General features: G+C 35.9%; 1 protein-coding gene across 12 annotated transcripts in view; it reads right to left on the reverse strand.

Moving 5' to 3' along the window:
- Nucleotides 1–17,625, reverse strand: part of NUP62CL (nucleoporin 62 C-terminal like) — a 79,641-nt gene that overhangs the window by 29,228 nt on the left and 32,788 nt on the right. For all 12 annotated transcript variants that reach the window (XM_013983760.2, XM_013983740.2, XM_013983737.2 and 9 more), the window contains 5 exons: nt 14,826–14,982; nt 6,674–6,824; nt 6,366–6,415; nt 6,090–6,221; nt 4,349–4,460 (listed from right to left, as the gene is read on the reverse strand). In XM_013983760.2, coding sequence (XP_013839214.1) covers nt 4,349–4,460; nt 6,090–6,221; nt 6,366–6,415; nt 6,674–6,824; nt 14,826–14,982 — 602 coding nt within the window. The remainder of the gene's footprint in view (nt 1–4,348; nt 4,461–6,089; nt 6,222–6,365; nt 6,416–6,673; nt 6,825–14,825; nt 14,983–17,625) is intronic.

The raw sequence follows: 17,625 nt of genomic DNA on the forward strand, positions 1-17,625 counted from the left end.
TAATATAGGAGCACCCATATATATACAACAAACACTAACAGACATAAAAGGAGAAATTGATAGGAATACAATCAGAGTAGGAGACTTTAACACCCCACTCACATCAATGGACAGATCCTCTAGACAGAAAATCAATAAGGCAACAGAGATCCTAAATGACAAAATAGAAAAGTTAGCCCTAATTGACATTTTCAGGACATTACCTCCAAAAAAATCAGAATATACATTATTTTCAAGTGCACATGGAACACTCTCAAGGATTGACCACATACTGGGGTGCAAAACTAACCTCAACAAATTTAAGAGTATAGAAATTATTTCAAGTATCTTCTCTGACCACAATGGCATGAAACTAGAAATCAACCACAGGAAAAGAAATGAGAAAAAACTGACTACATGGAGACTAAACAACATGTTGCTAAAAACAAAAAACAAAAACAAAAACAATGGGTCAATGAGGAAATCAAAAAGGAAATTAAAAAATAACTCAAGACAAATGATAATGAAAACACAACCATTCAAAATCTATGGGATGCTGCAAAAGCAGGGCTTAGAGGGAAGTTCATGGCAATACAGGCCTTTCTCAAAAAAGAAGAAAAATCTCAAATCAACTTAATTCACCACCTAAAAGAATTAGAAAAAGAAGAATAAACAACACCTAAAGTCAGCAGAAGGAAGGAAATCATAAATATCAGAGAGGAAATCAATAAAAAGAGATTCCAGAAAAAAAAAATAGAAAAAAATCAATAAAACCAAGAGCTGGTTCTTTGAAAGGGTAAACAAAATTGACAAACCTCTCGCCAGACTCACCAAGAAGAGGAGGTGAAAAAACCCAAATAAACAAAGTAAGAAATGAAAAAAGGAGAAATCTCAACAGATACTGCAGGAAAACAAAAAACCATAAGAGAATACTATGAACAATTATATGCCAACAAATTTGACAACCTAGAAGAAATGGACAACTTTCTAGAGACTTAACAGCCTGCCAAAATTGAATCAAGAAACAGATCAACTGAACAGACTGATCACAAGAAATGAAATTGAATATGTAATAAAAACACTTCCTACAAACAAAAGTCCCAGACCAGATGGCTTCACAGACAAATTCTATCAAACATACGAAAAAGAACTTATACCCATCTTTCTTAAACCCTTCCAAAAGGTTGAAGAAGGAACACTCTCAAAGACATTCTATGATACCACCATCACCCTAATACCAAAACCAATCAAAGAAACTACCAAAAAAATAAAATTATAGGCCAATATCTTTGATGAACATAGACCCAAAAATTCTCCACAAAATGTTAGCCAACTGAATCCAACAACATATGAAAAAGATCACCAAGACCAAGTACGATTCACCCCAGGTTCATAAGCATGGTTCAACATACACAAATCAATAAATGCCATACACCATAATAACAAAAGAAAAGTCAAAAACCACATGATCATCTCAATAGATGCAGAAAAAGCATTTGACAAAGACCAACATCCATTTGTGATAAAAATTCTTACCAAAGTGGGTATAAAAGGAACATACCTTAACATAATAAAAGCCATTTGTGACAAACCCACAGCAAATATAATACTCAATGGAGAAGAGTTGAAAGCCTTCCAGCTAAAACCTGGAATAAGACAAGGATGCCCACTCTCACCACTTTTATTCAGCCATAGTATTGGAAGTCCTAGTCCCAGCAATCAGACAAACCAAAGAATAAAAAGTATCCAAATTTGAAGAGACGAGGTAAAATTGCCATTATATGCAGATGACATGATACTATATATAGAAAACCCTAAGGACCCCACACAAAAACTACTCAAACTGATCAGTGAATTCAGCAAAGTAGCAGGATATAAGATTAACATTCAGAAATCAGTTGCATTTCTGTATACTAACAATGAAGTATTAGAAAAGGAATATAAAAATACAATACCTTTTAAAATAACACCCCCAAAAATTAAAAACCTAGGAATAAGCCTGACCAAGGAGGTGAAAGACTTATATGCTGAGAACTATAAAATATTAATCAAGGAAATTAAAGAGGATTCAAAGAAATGGAAAGATATTCCATACGCCTGCTTTGGAAAAATTAATATTGTAAAAATGGTCACATTACCCAAAGCAATCTACAGATTCAATGCAATCCCTATAGAATTACCCATGACTTTTTCACAGAACTAGAACAAATACAAAAATTTATATGGAACCACAAAAGATCCAGAATTGCCAAAGCAACCCTGAAGAACAAAAACCAACCAGGAGGCATAACTCTCACAGGTTTCAGACAATATTACAAAGCTACAGTAATCAAAAAACTGTGGTACTGGTACAAAAACAGACATCCAGACCAATGGAACAGAATAGAGAACCCAGAAATAAAACCCAGGCACCTATGGTCAATTAATCTTCAACAAAGGAGGCAAGAATGTAAAATGGGGAAAAGACAGTCTTTTCAGCAGGTGGTGCTGGGAAAACAGGACAGTTGCATGGAAATCAATGAAACTGGAACACACCCTCACTCCATGCACAAAAATAAACTCAAAATAGCTGAAAGACTTAAACATAAGATAAGACATCATCAAACTCCTAGAATAGAACATACGCAAAACATTCTCTAACATCAGCCTTACAAATGTGTTCTTAGGTCAGTCTCCCAAGGCAACAGAAATAAAAGAAAAAATAAACCAGTGAGACCTAATCGCAAAGACAAGCTTTTACACAGCAAAGAAAACCATAAAAATAAAACCAAAAAGACAACCTACGGAATGGAAGAAAATAGTTTCAAGGGATGCAACTGAGAAGGGCTTAATCTCTAAACTATACGAACGACTTATACAACTCAACAGCAAAAAAGCCAACAACCCAATTGAAAAATGGGCCAAAGACCTGAATAGACATTTCTCCAAAGAAGATATACAGATGCCCAACAAGCACATGAAAAAATGCTCAACATTACTAATAATTAGAGAAATGCAAATCAAAACTAGTAAGAGGTACCACATCACACCAGTCAGAATGGTCATCATTAACAAGTCCAAAAATAACAAATGCTGGAGATGGTGTGTAGAAAAGGGTACCCTCCTACACTGTTGGTGGGAATGTAAATTGGTACAACCACTATGGAAAACAGTATGGAGGTACCTTAGAAAACTAAATATAGAACTACCATATGACCCAGCAATCCTACTCTTGGGCCTATATCCAAACAAAAAAATTTCATTGAAAAAGATACATGCACTCATATGTTTATTGCAGCACTATTCACAACAGCCAAGACATGGAAACAACCTAAATGTCCATCGAAAGATGAATGGATTAAGAAGATGTGGTATATATACACAATGGAATACTACTCAGCCATAAACAAGAATTAAATAATGCTATTTGCAGCAACATGGATGGAACTAGAGACTCTCATACTAAGTGAAATAAGTCAGAAAGAGAAAGACAACTACCACTTGATATCACTTATATCTGGAATCTAACATAGGGCACAAATGAACCTTTCCACAAAAAAGAAATCATGATCTAGGAGAACAGATTTGAAGTTGCCAAGGGGGAGGGGGAAGGAGAGGGATGGACTGGGAGCTCGGGGTTAATAGATGCAAACTATTGTATTTGGAGTGGATAAGCAATGAGATCCTGCTGTATAGCACAGGGGAACTATATCTAGTCATTTGTGATGGAACATGACGAAGGATAATGCGAGAAAAAGAATATATATATATATATATATATATATATATGTATGTATGGGTCTTTTTGCTGTACAGTAGAAATTGACAAAACATTAGAGTAAATCAACTATAATGATAAAAATAAAAATCATTAATTTTTTTATTTGAAAAATTAAAATTAAAAATATAAAAAAGAAAAATATATTTGAAGTCTCAAACAGTTGACTTATCAAACTATTAAGCTACAACCTAATTTAATTATAAATTAAGGATGCCTGGATATACATAACAGACTCAAATATATATATATAATGTATACTCTAAATTACAAGAATATCTAGATTAATATGTAAAAGGAACAATAACTAACAAGTAAGTGAACAGAAAAATAAGAACAGGGACATACTTACGGACAAAAGAGAGAAAATACTGAAAATTTGAGGAGAAAAGTAATTTTTTTACCCTCCTGAGAAAAATCACAAAAAACTCACAATGTTTTTCTGCTCCTAAATATTTCCTGCCCTACTAACTATATCCAAGAGTTTCGTATCTCTGGAGGCGGATAAGGAGCACTCTAGAGGACAGGAGTAGGTGACTAGCTAAAGGACCAACAGAATGCTAATTTCACCCTAAATTTTGGTTATCTAAAAAGACAAAGCAGTTAACACACCGGCTCAGTAGTGTCAGCAGGACTTCCAAAGGTATTCAGGTGCTCAATAATGTCCTTGAGATCTTGTGCCATTCGTTTCAGCTGAGCATCTATATTTTCGGCTAACTTGTAACTGAAAAGGCAGATAAAATAAAGGGGTTAATAAGACGTTTTCTCCACTATGTACTGTTACTGGCATACAAAGAATGAAACTGCCAACTGGATTTGCCACAATTTCCCTACCTTCTCAATGGGTCTCAGTAATGACTAACAACACTTATTTTATGGACACAGCATTTGGGACCATATTCTATGAAGACTCCATAGGTGAAGGCTTTTATCAACCTTGTCATTTTTACAGTCACCTATTTACCCTCTGGATAACGTTCTGGGGAGCTCTGAAGCAAAGGAACTCTTTTTTAAGTATCAAAATAAATTCATAGGTCACTTAGATATGTGAAAAGTTATTTGGAATTTAGCAACATTTGATAAATACTGAGATGTCTTCAATGATTTTGATAAATCTGCTAAGTTCACAACAAACCAATTAATTGGTTAAATTCTCAAGATTTCCACCAAAACTATTTGTGCACATGCACACACACACACACACACACACACACACACACGCACACTCTTAACCTAGTCAATGAATGAGAATTAAAGTGGCCAGAGGATCTTTCAATTTTAATGTCTATAAAGGTTAAATAATTCAATTAGATTTATTGATAACTATCTACTGCTTTTCTATCCTATAGTACTTATAGGTAATTGGTTGCCTAGATTGTTGGAAATTTTAGTGAAGATTCTAACAAAATATAAATTTGACTGCCTAAAAGCAATTGGAAAGGGACTAATATTTCAATTATTTCTTCAAACTACAGTTAGGATTCTCATAGCCATGAATGTTTCCAAAAAAATGACAGAATGCATAGAATAAGCAATGCAAAGAAAAGAAAGATTCACAAAAGCTGAAATACAAAATTAGAAATAGAATTAGGGTCCACAAAGATGAGCTGTACTTACCATATTTAATATACCTACAAAATAGCTAAATTGTAAGCCTTTTAAAAATAAGCTGTCTTGATTCACTAATAAGCTATTGATAGAATGAGTCAGATTAGTCTCAACCTAGTTTATGTAGCACATTCATATAAGTTCTAGTAACATTTTATAATTTGGCCTGATGACCAAATCTCAGTTGCAAAGAGATAAAGCTACTGTGGGAATACTGGCAATTATTGACTGAAGGTAAAGACTATATCATACACAAATAAAATACATCCAGCCCAAGACATTGATAAAATCATTCAATGTTTAAAAGTCATGCAGTTTGCCCCCTGATTAACAAAATGCCTTTAAAATAAGAAATGGATTTATCACTGAGGCAACTGCATGAACATTAGGTTTAAAAGAGTCAATATAAATAGAAGACCATAAATATTCCACAACATCATGACACCACACACATGAATTTTGTATTTCTAATTTAAGAACAAACTTGACAAATATAAAAACTTTACAGTGGTTATGTATAAGCTTGAGATTAATGAACAGCGTACAAAATGCTATAAAACAAAACTGCCAGATGATTACTTCAAGCATCCTGAAAAGATAAACAGTAAATAAGTTGAATAACTTGATAAATGGAAACTACCAGAACTGGTAATTTTGTATGAATTTTTATTCCCTGCCTTCCATTTCATCCCCCCCCCCCTTTTGATAGCTAAGTCCTGCCCCGTGCCTCTATTCAGTTACTTACGTGCTCTCACGCTCATCTGTGTGCTGCAGATACACAGACCCATTCTGGTCCTTAACAGACTCCTCCAAAGGGATCAAGAGATCTTCCAATTCCTTCTGCTGTGACAGGATAAAATCCAATTCTTTTTCCAGCCTGAAAAAAACCCAAATCAGTAGAAGGGTAATGAAAGGAATTTGGAGTGACAAAATAAATGTCAATAAACTGTAACAAGAAAAAAAACAACTAGACAAAGAAACATATCTTTAATCTTTCAACCTAGGGAATCTAAGATTCTACCTTTTCTGATCCAGTTTCACTTTTTCTACTTCTCCATGCAAAGCAGTAATCTATAAAGGAAAATAAGAATGCAATACTGTAAATATTTGAATTTATATTATAATTTTAAAGCAATATCTATTTTTTCATATACAGTTCAAGTTTGAAAGAATTCCTAACTCAGGGCACTTACTACTTAGGGAAAATACTTTTAAGTTTATCACCAATATTGGAAGAGATAATTAACTTCAAAATACAGATCTATTCTCTTGTGTTCATCTCAAAATATTTGTATTAATGCAAATAGATTAATGGGAATATCTTCTTACCTTCTCACCATTCTCAATCAAAGTATTGTCCCAAACATTGACCTGGGTGGCCTGGTGAAGAAAGTGTTTCTCTTGATCCTCTAACTCAAGGCTCCATTTGTTTACCAGACCATCCAGCTGACCATATGTCATCACAGGAGTTATGATTGCACTTAAAAAAAAAAGGATACAGTATGATCAGATGACCATACTTTCAAAACTATGATCGTATTTTTTAAAAGTATAACATAGGTGGATTTAGAAAGAAAATAGCACTTGAGGAGTTTCTCAGACCTGCTCCCCAACAAACTACCATATCTAATAAAGACGATTTTAAAAACAACCATTCAAAGTCTGTGGAAATTATCCTAAGGGAATATAGCAAATACGGAAAAATGTATTAATAAACCTACTAAATCTCAGTAAGAACAGCTAAAGTCTGTGCCACTGCCTGCTCCCTTCCTTCTCCCTCAGCTCAGTGTGATGTAAGCTCCATTCTGCGTGCATGTGGCCCAAGAGACAGGCTTCCCTCTTCCCTCAGCTCTTAGTCTCAGTGATCCATTTCTCCATCTAAGCAGTAGCCATGAGACAGGGTAGGAAACTGACTTTCCATCCCCCACTGGGTTGAACCAAGTGGAACTCGGATTCCCCTACCAGGCAGTATCAAATAGGCTGAGCAGGTAGGTAGCTCATTTTCCACCCTGGGACTGGAGAAATCAGGCAATGCTCTGTTTCCTCTTCTGGGGTAGTGTCAGTAGGGCTGGGCAGAGAGGTAAATCATCAATTCCCAGGTCAGCAGAGGCAGACGGTGTTCCAATTCTCCCACTAGGGTACTGTTGGAGAGGTCCAGTGATAAGCTGAACCTTAACCCCTAACCATCAACAAGACTTAATAAGACAGTGAGACAGAGTTAGTTACTGTTAGGCTTCACCCCTTGTCTTCAGTGTCAGTGGTGGCCAATAGAGACCTAAACCTCTATACTCACCCGGCATCATTGAGACTGAAAAAGGTAATGCCACTCAGGCTAGTAAAGACTCCACTTCCTACTATGCCTGTATCAGCAAGGCTCAGTAAAGAGCTTAACCTCCATACTCACTGATAAAACCAAGACTGACAGAGGCAGGGCAAAGCAGGGCCAGTCAGCACTCTGTCTGCCTTCTCTCAGAGCCTGAGTCAGTGGGACTTAGTAGTGAGCTAAGCTTCCATATCAGCCCAGCATCAATAAGGCTGAATGAAGTGATATGATGCAGAGTAATCGCCATCTCGCTTCCTCCCTCCTGTGTCAGTGGGGCCCAATACGAAGCTGAAATTCTATCTCCACCCTGCAGCAACTAAGCAGTATGCATTAGTCTCCCACTACCTCTTATTCTGGGGGCCCCAGGGCAGCAAGCAAAGAGGTGCAATGCAATGTTCCATTTTCATGGGGAATGAGTCAGCAGGGCTAAGGGGGAGAACTGAACTTCCATAACATTTATCTGCATTGAGGCAGTGTGAGGCATTATACCACTTTTGCTTAGGTGGTGTGAGGAGGGTCCAATGGGAAACTGAATATACAGATACACTCAACTGTTGTGCAACACCTTAACAAAAGGATTCCCTGATGATCAAAGATTTAACATAACCGATAAAATGTCCAGGATACAAGTGAAAATTACCTATCATATCAAGAACCAGAAAAATCACAGCTCGATAGAGAAAAAAATAATCTAGAGATGCCAACATTGAGAGGTATGAGACATTGGAATTATCTGAGAAAATTTTTAAAGCAATTTTAAATCAATCTTCAAAAAAAAAAGTTCAAACAAGCAATTATGACCTCTGGGGAAAGAAATGAAAAAAAGAAAATCTCAGCAAAGAAACAGAAGTTACGAAAAACAAATGGAAATCAAAGAGCTGAAAAATAGCTGAAGTAAAGTTCACTTGAAGAATTTGATACTAGAATGGAAATAACAGAGGATAAAATTGGTGAAATTGAGGATAAAGCAGGAGAACTTACAGAGAAAATAGGCACAAAAAATGAAAAAAAAAATATCCAGGAACTGGAGACAGTAATTAGAGGTAAATATATATCATCAGAGAATTATAAAAAAGAGAAGACAAAATAATGCCATGTGCAGCAATATGGATGGAACTAGAGAATCTCATCCTGAGTGAAGTAAGTCAGAAAGAGAAAGACAAATACCATATGATATCACTTATATCTGGAGTCTAATATAAGGCACAAATGAACCTTTCCACAGAAAAGAAAATCATGGACTTTGAGAACAGACTTGTGGTTGCCAAGAGGGAAGGGGAGGGAGTGGGAGGGACTGGGTGCTTGGGGTAAACAGATGCAGAATGTTGCCTTTGGGATGGATTAGCAATGGCATCCTGCTGTGTAGCACTGGGAACTCTGCCTAGTCACTTATGATGGAACACGTAATGTGAGAAAAAAGAATGTATACATGTATGTGTAACTGAGTCACCATGCTGTATGGTAGAAAAAATATATATATAAATAAATGATAAAAAAATAAAAAAGGCTCTTCACAACATTCAAAAAAAAAAAAACAGAGAAGACAGAATGAGATTGAAAAAGTATTCTGAAAATGAAGGTTGAAAAATTCCCAAAGTTGGCAAAAGATTTAAACCAACAGACTCAAGAAGCTGAGCAAACCCCAAAGAGAATAACTCAAAGAAATCCACACTAAGACATATAATATTTAAATTTCTGAAAGCTGAAAATAAATTTTAAAAATTTTAAAGCAGCCAGAGAGAAACAACACATTCCTTAAAAGGGAACACTAATTCGAATGAAGGCAGACTTCTCGTCTTAAACCATGGAGGCCAGAAGCAAGTGTCACAACATTTTTCAAGCACTGAAAGAAAAAAAAAAACCTGTTGGCCACAACTGTTACATTTGGTGAAAACATCCTTAAGAAATGAAGGGAAAATAAAGATTATGCAAAGTAAACTTAAGAGAATTTGTTGCTGTCAAACATACCCTCGAAGATTGGCTAAACAGAAAGCAATTGAATAGAAGAAGGCATGAAATTTCATAAAGGAAAGAACATCTAAATATTTGAAAAAAGGTAAATATAACAGGCTATTCTATTTCTTAGGAGTTTCATAAATCATATTTGATGGTTGAAGCAAAAAGTATAAAACCACAGAATGTGGTGTTCAATATACATAGAGGAAGTACCTGAAACAGTGATACTTAAAAGATAAGAAGCATAAAGGGAACTAAATGGGAGTAAAGTTTCTACACTTCCCCCAAAGTGGTAAAATGTCAATATGCCTAGATGGTTTTAAGTTACATATGTATACTCCAATACCTAGAGCAACCAATAAGAGAATACACAAAGCAATATACTCAGAAACATTATAAACAGAACAAGATAGAACCCTAAAAAAATGTCTAAATAATTCAGACGAACATTTAAAAAAGTGAAACAGAAAAACAAAAAACAGAGGTAATGAACGAAAGATAAAATGGCAGGCATAAACCCTAACATATCAATAATTACCTTAAATGTAAATGTGATAAATATACCAACTAACAGACATAGAGAGATTGGCAGAATGGATAAAAATTATGATCCATCAATATGCTGTGTACAAGAATGAAACTCACTTCAAATGCAAGGACACATGTTGAATGTAAAAGGATGAAAAAAGATACACATGCAAGATTCTTTTTTTAAATAAATGGCTATATTAATATCAGATAAAGTTGATTTCAGAGTAAAGAAAATTACCAAAGAGGGACATTACATAATGATAAAAGAATTGTAGCACCAGGAAGGCTAACAGCCTTAAATATGTACCAACCAAATAGCAAGGCCTCAAAATACATTAAGTAAGATGATAGAGCTAAAGAGAAATAGACAAATCTACAATTACAGTTGGGAACTTTAAAAAGCCACTCTCCACAAGTGAAAAGAAGCACTAGAGAGCAGCAAGGATACAGAACTGAAAATACAGAGAAGCAACAGTATCTAATTGATATATACAGAACACTCCACCCAAAAGCAGAAAACACAATTTTCAGGTGCTCATGGAACACTCACCAAGAAAGACCATACCCTAACCCATAAAAAAAATTGAAACAAATGTAAAAGAACTGAAATCATATAGAACATGTTCTCCAACCATAATGGACCCAAACTAGAAATCAATACAGAAAGAAAACAAGAAAATCTCCAAATACTCGGATATTAACACGGTTCTAAATAATCTATCAGTGGATGAGGAATTCGTAAAGGAAAATTTTTAACTACATAGGACTGAATGAAAATGAAAATACAGCACGATAGAATATGCATATACAGCTAACACAGTGCTAAGAATATTTGTAGCACTAAATGCTTTAGGTTACAAAGTGCTAAGAATATTTGTAGCACTAAATGCTTTAGGTTACAAAAGAGAAATGTCTCAAATCTTTAATCTAAGTTCAGAGCTCAAGAAACAAGGAGCAAAATAAAACCAATGCAATCAGAAGGCAAGGAATAATAAAGAGCAGATAACGATGACATTGAAAATGAAAATAACAGAATAATCAGTGAAACAGAAGCTACTTCTTTGGGAAAAGATTAATAAAATTGATAAAAGAAAGGTACAAATCACCAATATTAGAAATGAAACAGGGGGAGTTCCCGTCGTGGCGCAGTGGTTAACGAATCCGACTAGGAACCATGAGGTTGCGGGTTCGGTCCCTGCCCTTGCTCAGTGGGTTAACGATCTGGCGTTGCTGTGAGCTGTGGTGTAGGTTGCAGACGCGGCTCAGATCCTGCGTTGCTGTGGCTCTGGCATAGGCTGGTGGCTACAGCTCCGATTGGACCCCTAGCCTGGGAACCTCCATATGCCACGGGAGCGGCCCAAGAAATGCCAAAAAGACCAAAAAAAAAAAAAAAAAAGAAATGAAACAGGGGACTATGCCAATAGTTATTAAAAGGATAAAAGGGATATGAACAACTTTATACTCATAAATTCCACAACTTAAAAGAAACAGACCAATCTTTGATTACGAGGCTAGTATCATCTAGATATCAAAATCAAAGACAGAATTTAAAAAAGAAAGGGAAAAAACCCTACAGTCCAATATCTCTTATGAACTTAGATACAAAAGCCCACAAACAAAATACTAGCAAACTGAATAAAAAAATGTATAAAAAATACATCAGGATCAAGTAGGATTTATTCCACATATGCAAGACTAGTTCAACATTCGAAAATCATAATCAATGTAATTCACCATATCATGAAGCTAAAGAAAAATCTTAAAAGATCACATTGACTGTGGTAGAAAAAGCATTTGACACAAATATGTCCAGTTGATCTTTGACAAAGGTGCAAAAGCCCTTCAATGAAGGAAATTATCCTTTCAACAAATGATGCTGAAAAAATTGGACATCTATAGACAACAAGAATGAACTTCAATAGAAAACTCACACCTTACACCAAAGTTAACTCAAAGTGGATCACAACCTTAAATGTAAAAATGTAAAAATTAGAAGAAAATCTTTGGGAGCTAGTATTAGGCAGAGAGTTCTTTTTTTTTAATTTATTTTTTTCCCCACTGCAAGGGGATCAAGTTATCCTTACATGTATACATTTTTCCCCCACCCTTTGTTCTGTTGCAATATGAGTATCTAAACATAGTTCTCAATGCTACCCAGCAGGATCTCCTTGTAAATCTATTCTAAGTTGTGTCTGATAAGCCCAAGCTCCCGATCATTCCCACTCCCTCCCTCTCCCATCAGGCAGCCACAAGTCTCTTCTCCAAGTCCATGATTTTCTTTTCTGTGGAGATGTTCATTTGTGCTGGATATTAGATTCCAGTTATAAGTGATATCATATGGTATTTGTCTTTGTCTTTCTGGCTCATTTCACTCAGTATGAGATTCTCTAGTTCCATCCATGTTGCTGCAAATGGCATTATGTCATCCTTTTTTATGGCTGAGTAGTATTCCATTGTGTATATATACCACTTCTTCTGAATCCAATCATCTGTTGATGGACATTTGGGTTGTTTCCATGTCCTGGCTATTGTGAATAGTGCTGCAATGAACATGCGGGTGCATGTCTCTTTTAAGTAGAGTTTTGTCCGGATATATGCCCAAGAGTGGGATTGTGGGGTCACATGGAAGTTCTATGTATAGATTTCTAAGGTATCTCCAAACTGTTCTCCATAGTGGCTGTACCAGTTTACATTCCCACCAACAGTGCAGGAGGGTTCCCTTTTCTCCACAATCCCTCCAGCACTTCTTATTTGTTCTTAAACTTGACACTAAAAGCACAATTCACTAAAGGGAAAACTGATAAGTTAAACCTCATCAATTAAAAGTCTTGTTTGGTGAAATATCATTTAAAAGATAAAAAGTGGGAAAATTAAAAAATTATATTAAAAAATAAAAAAAAAAGATAAAAAGCCAAATTATAGAGTTAGAGAAAATATTCGCAGACCACACATCTGACAAAGAGCAAGTATCTAGAATACATACAACTCTCAAAACTTATTTTAAAAAATTCAAGTAGAAAATGGACAAAAGACATGAACAGACCCTTCACTAAAGAGAATATGCAGATGGCAGATAAACACATGAAAAGATGTTCAATATCATTAGTAATCAGGGACATGCAAAGTAAAACCACAATGAGATATCACTTCACATCTACTAGAAGGGCTAAAATAAAAAACAGTGACAATATCAAATCCTGGAAAGAATATGAATAAGATGGGTCTCTCATACATTGCTAGTGGGTATGTAAAACGGCACAGCTGCTCTGGAAAAGAATATGGCAGTTTCCAAAAAAAAATAAGCTTGCAACTACCATACCATCCAGAAACTTTATAATACCTGGGCATTTAACTCAGAGAAATGAGATATATGTTCATCAAAAACCTGTAGACAAATGTTCATAGCAGCTTTATTTATAATAGCTCCAAATGTCCTAGATGTCCATTAACAAGAAAATGCTTAAACAAACAATGGTGCATCCATGATATCACAGAATACTATTCAGAAATAAAAAAGAGCAAACTATTGATGCACATGACAACCTTATCTCAAGAAATTATGCCTAGTGGGAAAAAAAAAGTCCCTGAAGATCACATACTGTATGATTCCATTTGTATAGTATTTCTTTACGTGTCAAGATACAGAAATGGAGGAGTTCCTGTCTTGCCTGAGCAGTAACAAACCCAATTAGTATACATGAGGACGTGGGTTTGATCTCTGGCCTCACTCAGTGGATTAAGGATCTGGCATTGCCATGAGCTCTGGTGTAGGTCACAGACACGGCTTGGATCCCACGTTGCTGGGGCTGTGGTATAGGCCTGCAGCTACAGCTCCAATTCAACCCCTAGCCTGGGAACTTCCATATGCCACAGGTGTGCCCCCCCCAAAAAAAGACAAAAAAAAAAGATATAGAAATGGAAAACAGAGTAATTGTTGTCCAGGTTCATGAAAAGGAGAGGAAGGTACCAAGTGTGGATATAAAAGGAAAACAGACAGAGTCCTTGTGAGAATGGAACTGTTCAATATCTTGACTGTATTAAGATCAATATCTTGGATGTGATATCGTACTACAGTATCACAAGATGTCATTATTGGGGAAAACTAGGTTAAGTACACAGAGAATTTTTTGTATTATTTCTTAGAAGTAAACACTAATCTACAATTATCTCAAAATAAAAAGTTTAAAAAAACAAATAATTAGAGAGATTCGTGGCATAGACTGTAAGAATAGAGGCTCTAGAGCTCAACTGCCTGATTTTTAATCCTGGCTCAACAATTACCAAGTCTGTGACTAGAGGCAGAGTATAAAATCTCTTCGTGCTCCAGTTTCCTCATCCATGCAATGAGAACAAAAATAGTACCTATCTCATAATGTTATTGTGAGGATTAAATGATATAATGTTTGTGAAGCCCTATCACATTGCTAAACATACAGTAATTACACAAGAAATGTTACTTATTTTTAGCAATAGTAATAATCGAATTATAATAGTATTCAGAAGACAAAGGTATTCTAGTTCAACTTCCTAAGCAACAGGAATCCTTTCTCCAATTGCTCCTCAATCTGAGTCATTTACCTTACTTTCAAACACTATTCTAAGGATATACAAGCAAACCATGCCTTCTAGGTGATAATTAAAACTCACAAATTTTCAAATAAACAGGCTTACTTAACAGTCGAAGTAAAAGGTATAGAAGTAATGCCGACTGGAACAGTGTTATCAATCCCAGTTGATGTCAGTGGTTTTATGTTCAAGGTAAATCCACTGGTGATGGTAGTGGTGGTAGTGGTGGTGACAGTGGTGGTAGTGGTAGTTGATGTTGTAGCTGGAAAATAAAGTGTATAACTCAGCAATAAATAAGAAACTTTTTAATTCAGTCCTTGATCATTCAGGATTAAAAACTACAAAAGCTTTTTTTTTTTTTAAATGTCAATTTGAACTCCAAATTGTATGGAATTTTAACTCAATGTTGCTATAACACATGGCAGGCTAGGTATCTGGATTCAGGTTCATGCTAAAAACTTAAAATCCTGGCTAAATCTGTCAAAAAGTAAAATTGGTAGCCTAACCACACCTTTAGCCATTAAAGAAACTGAATCAATCCTGAAAACTCCTCCTATAAAGAAACTCCAGACCCAGATGATCTCACTGGTAAGCTCTACTCAACTTTCAAGGAAAAAAATAATTGGAATCTTACACAAAATCTCTGTACATTTATATCTTTGCATACTTACATGAATATGTTTGTGTAATTAATTCCTAGGAATGAAATTGCTAGATCAAAGGGTCAATCTACAACCCTCTCAATTGAAAGTGCCTGTTTCTCTACACTATAGCCCATAGCAGGTATACATCTTTGCCAGTATTACAGTCAAAGGCCTCTCAAAGCTCTATCTACAGCCCAGACCTCTTTCCTATGTCTTTTTCTATTATATCCCTACTAGAATGTGCTGTCTTCTACAGATGAAATTCTCAATATACATCGTGGACCTAACTAAAACTCTTCCTTCCCCATGTTTATTGCCCACTTCTCTTCAACTCATAGTTATCTCTTGGTTTTCTGAACTTCTATAGCACTTTTGGTTCTTTCTCACACAGTGAGCACTTAAAAAAAGCAATTGCACATAAAGTTGTGGCTGGTAGGGACTGGAAATGTTTTCCTTCTTTTTGGTTTCCTGCATTTTCAAATGCTGCTTCTATAACAAAAAAATTGCTATAAACATATATAACAACATGTATACAATTATTTGTTTTACATTAGCCTTGCTTTCTCAATTGGCAATATTTTCAAGTTAATTCCTGCTTTAGATAAATACATATGTCATGCTGCTGGCCAACATGTACTGCCTATTCTTAGGGAAACTGGCCTGCTTTGCTCCTGCTGAGGGATTAGGCTCAGACACCCATTCTTAATTTCAGTAACTCTCTCTTTTGATCCTGGTTCACAGTTGATTGGGACAAAGGTGGGCATCTGAAGTATAAAAGGCCATCCCATATGTTACTGGCAGCCTATGAGAGGATCTGGCACAAAAAGCTCTAGCTGAGGAATTCCCTAGTGGCCTAATGGATTAAGGATCCAGTGTTGTCACTGCTGTGGCTCAGGTCACTGCTGTGGCTTCCACATGTCACAGGCATGACCGATAAATTAATTTATCAAAATAAAAATAAAGGAGTTCCTGTCGTGGTACAGTGGTTAACAAATCTGACTAGGAACCATGAGATTGCAGGTTCGATCCCTGGCCTTGCTCAGTGGGTTAAGGATCTGGCGTTGCTGTGAGCTGTGGTGAAGATCGCAGATGCGGCTCGGATCCCACGTTGCTGTGGCTCTGGTGTAGGCCGGCGGCTATAGCTCCGATTAGACACCTAGCCTGGGAACCTCCATATGCCGCAGGAGTGGCCCTAGAAAAGGCAGAAAGACAAAAATAAAAAAATAAAAAAAAAAAAAAAAAAAGCTCTAGCTGAACAAGGATAAAATGGGTCAGAATCTCATTTTTTTAAAATTTAGAACTATGGAAAGTATCAGACAAGAGATAGAAACATAGAAATATTTCCAGAAATATGGAAAGAATCAGACTCAAAGCAGAAATTTGGAATCAGACTACAGGCAGAGGAAGTTAATATGAAGAGGAGAAACATGAAGCAGAATTAAGGAAGCAAGTCAAAATTAAGAATAAGCTAAAACAGTAAGGCAGAAAAAGAGGTAAAGAAACCAAAAGAAAGTTAAAAAAAAAAAAGAAATAGACAAAAGGAGACTAGCTGAGTTATGTTTATACAACATTACATTCAGAGGTCCCTAAAAATGACTTTAAAACAACTTTTAAATGCCAATTTCTCAGGGAGTTTCTGTCATGGCTCAGTGGAAATGAATCTGCCTAGCATCCATGAGGATGCAGGTTCGATCTCTGGCCTCACTCAGTGGGTTAAGGATCAAAAGTTGCCATGAGCTGTAGTGTAGGTCACAGATGTGGCTCGGATCTGGTGTTGCTGTGGCTGTGGCTGGAAGCTACAGCTCTGATTCGACCCCTAGCCTGGGAACCTTCGTATGCTGCAGTACAACCCTAAAATAAATAAATAAATAAATAAATAAATAAATAATAAATAAATAAATAAATTCCAATTTCCGTAGGTTCAGTGCCATGATAATACACGTATTAGATTTCCACAAGATGCCATTTCTCTTTTGGCCACAAAGATCCTTACAATTCCCCACTTCTCTGTGTTAGCTTTTGTTGAGAGTGGAGTGAGCACCACGAGGGAAGACCATGCCCAATCACAAAGGATCCCTGGAGTCACTAACACCCAAAACACCGGAGAGATTAGATCCCACGTGGCATTCTTTACAGTCATATGTCATCACGTTCTTCATCTGAGAATAAAAAAATTTATCTGAAGAGTTCTTTCCCCAGAAATGCTGAAAATTAATGACACTGTAAAGACCCCCCTTTACTGATTAATTCTTTTAAACATG

This window comes from Sus scrofa, chromosome X, assembly GCF_000003025.6.
Source record: "Sus scrofa isolate TJ Tabasco breed Duroc chromosome X, Sscrofa11.1, whole genome shotgun sequence".
NCBI lineage: Eukaryota > Metazoa > Chordata > Mammalia > Artiodactyla > Suidae > Sus > Sus scrofa.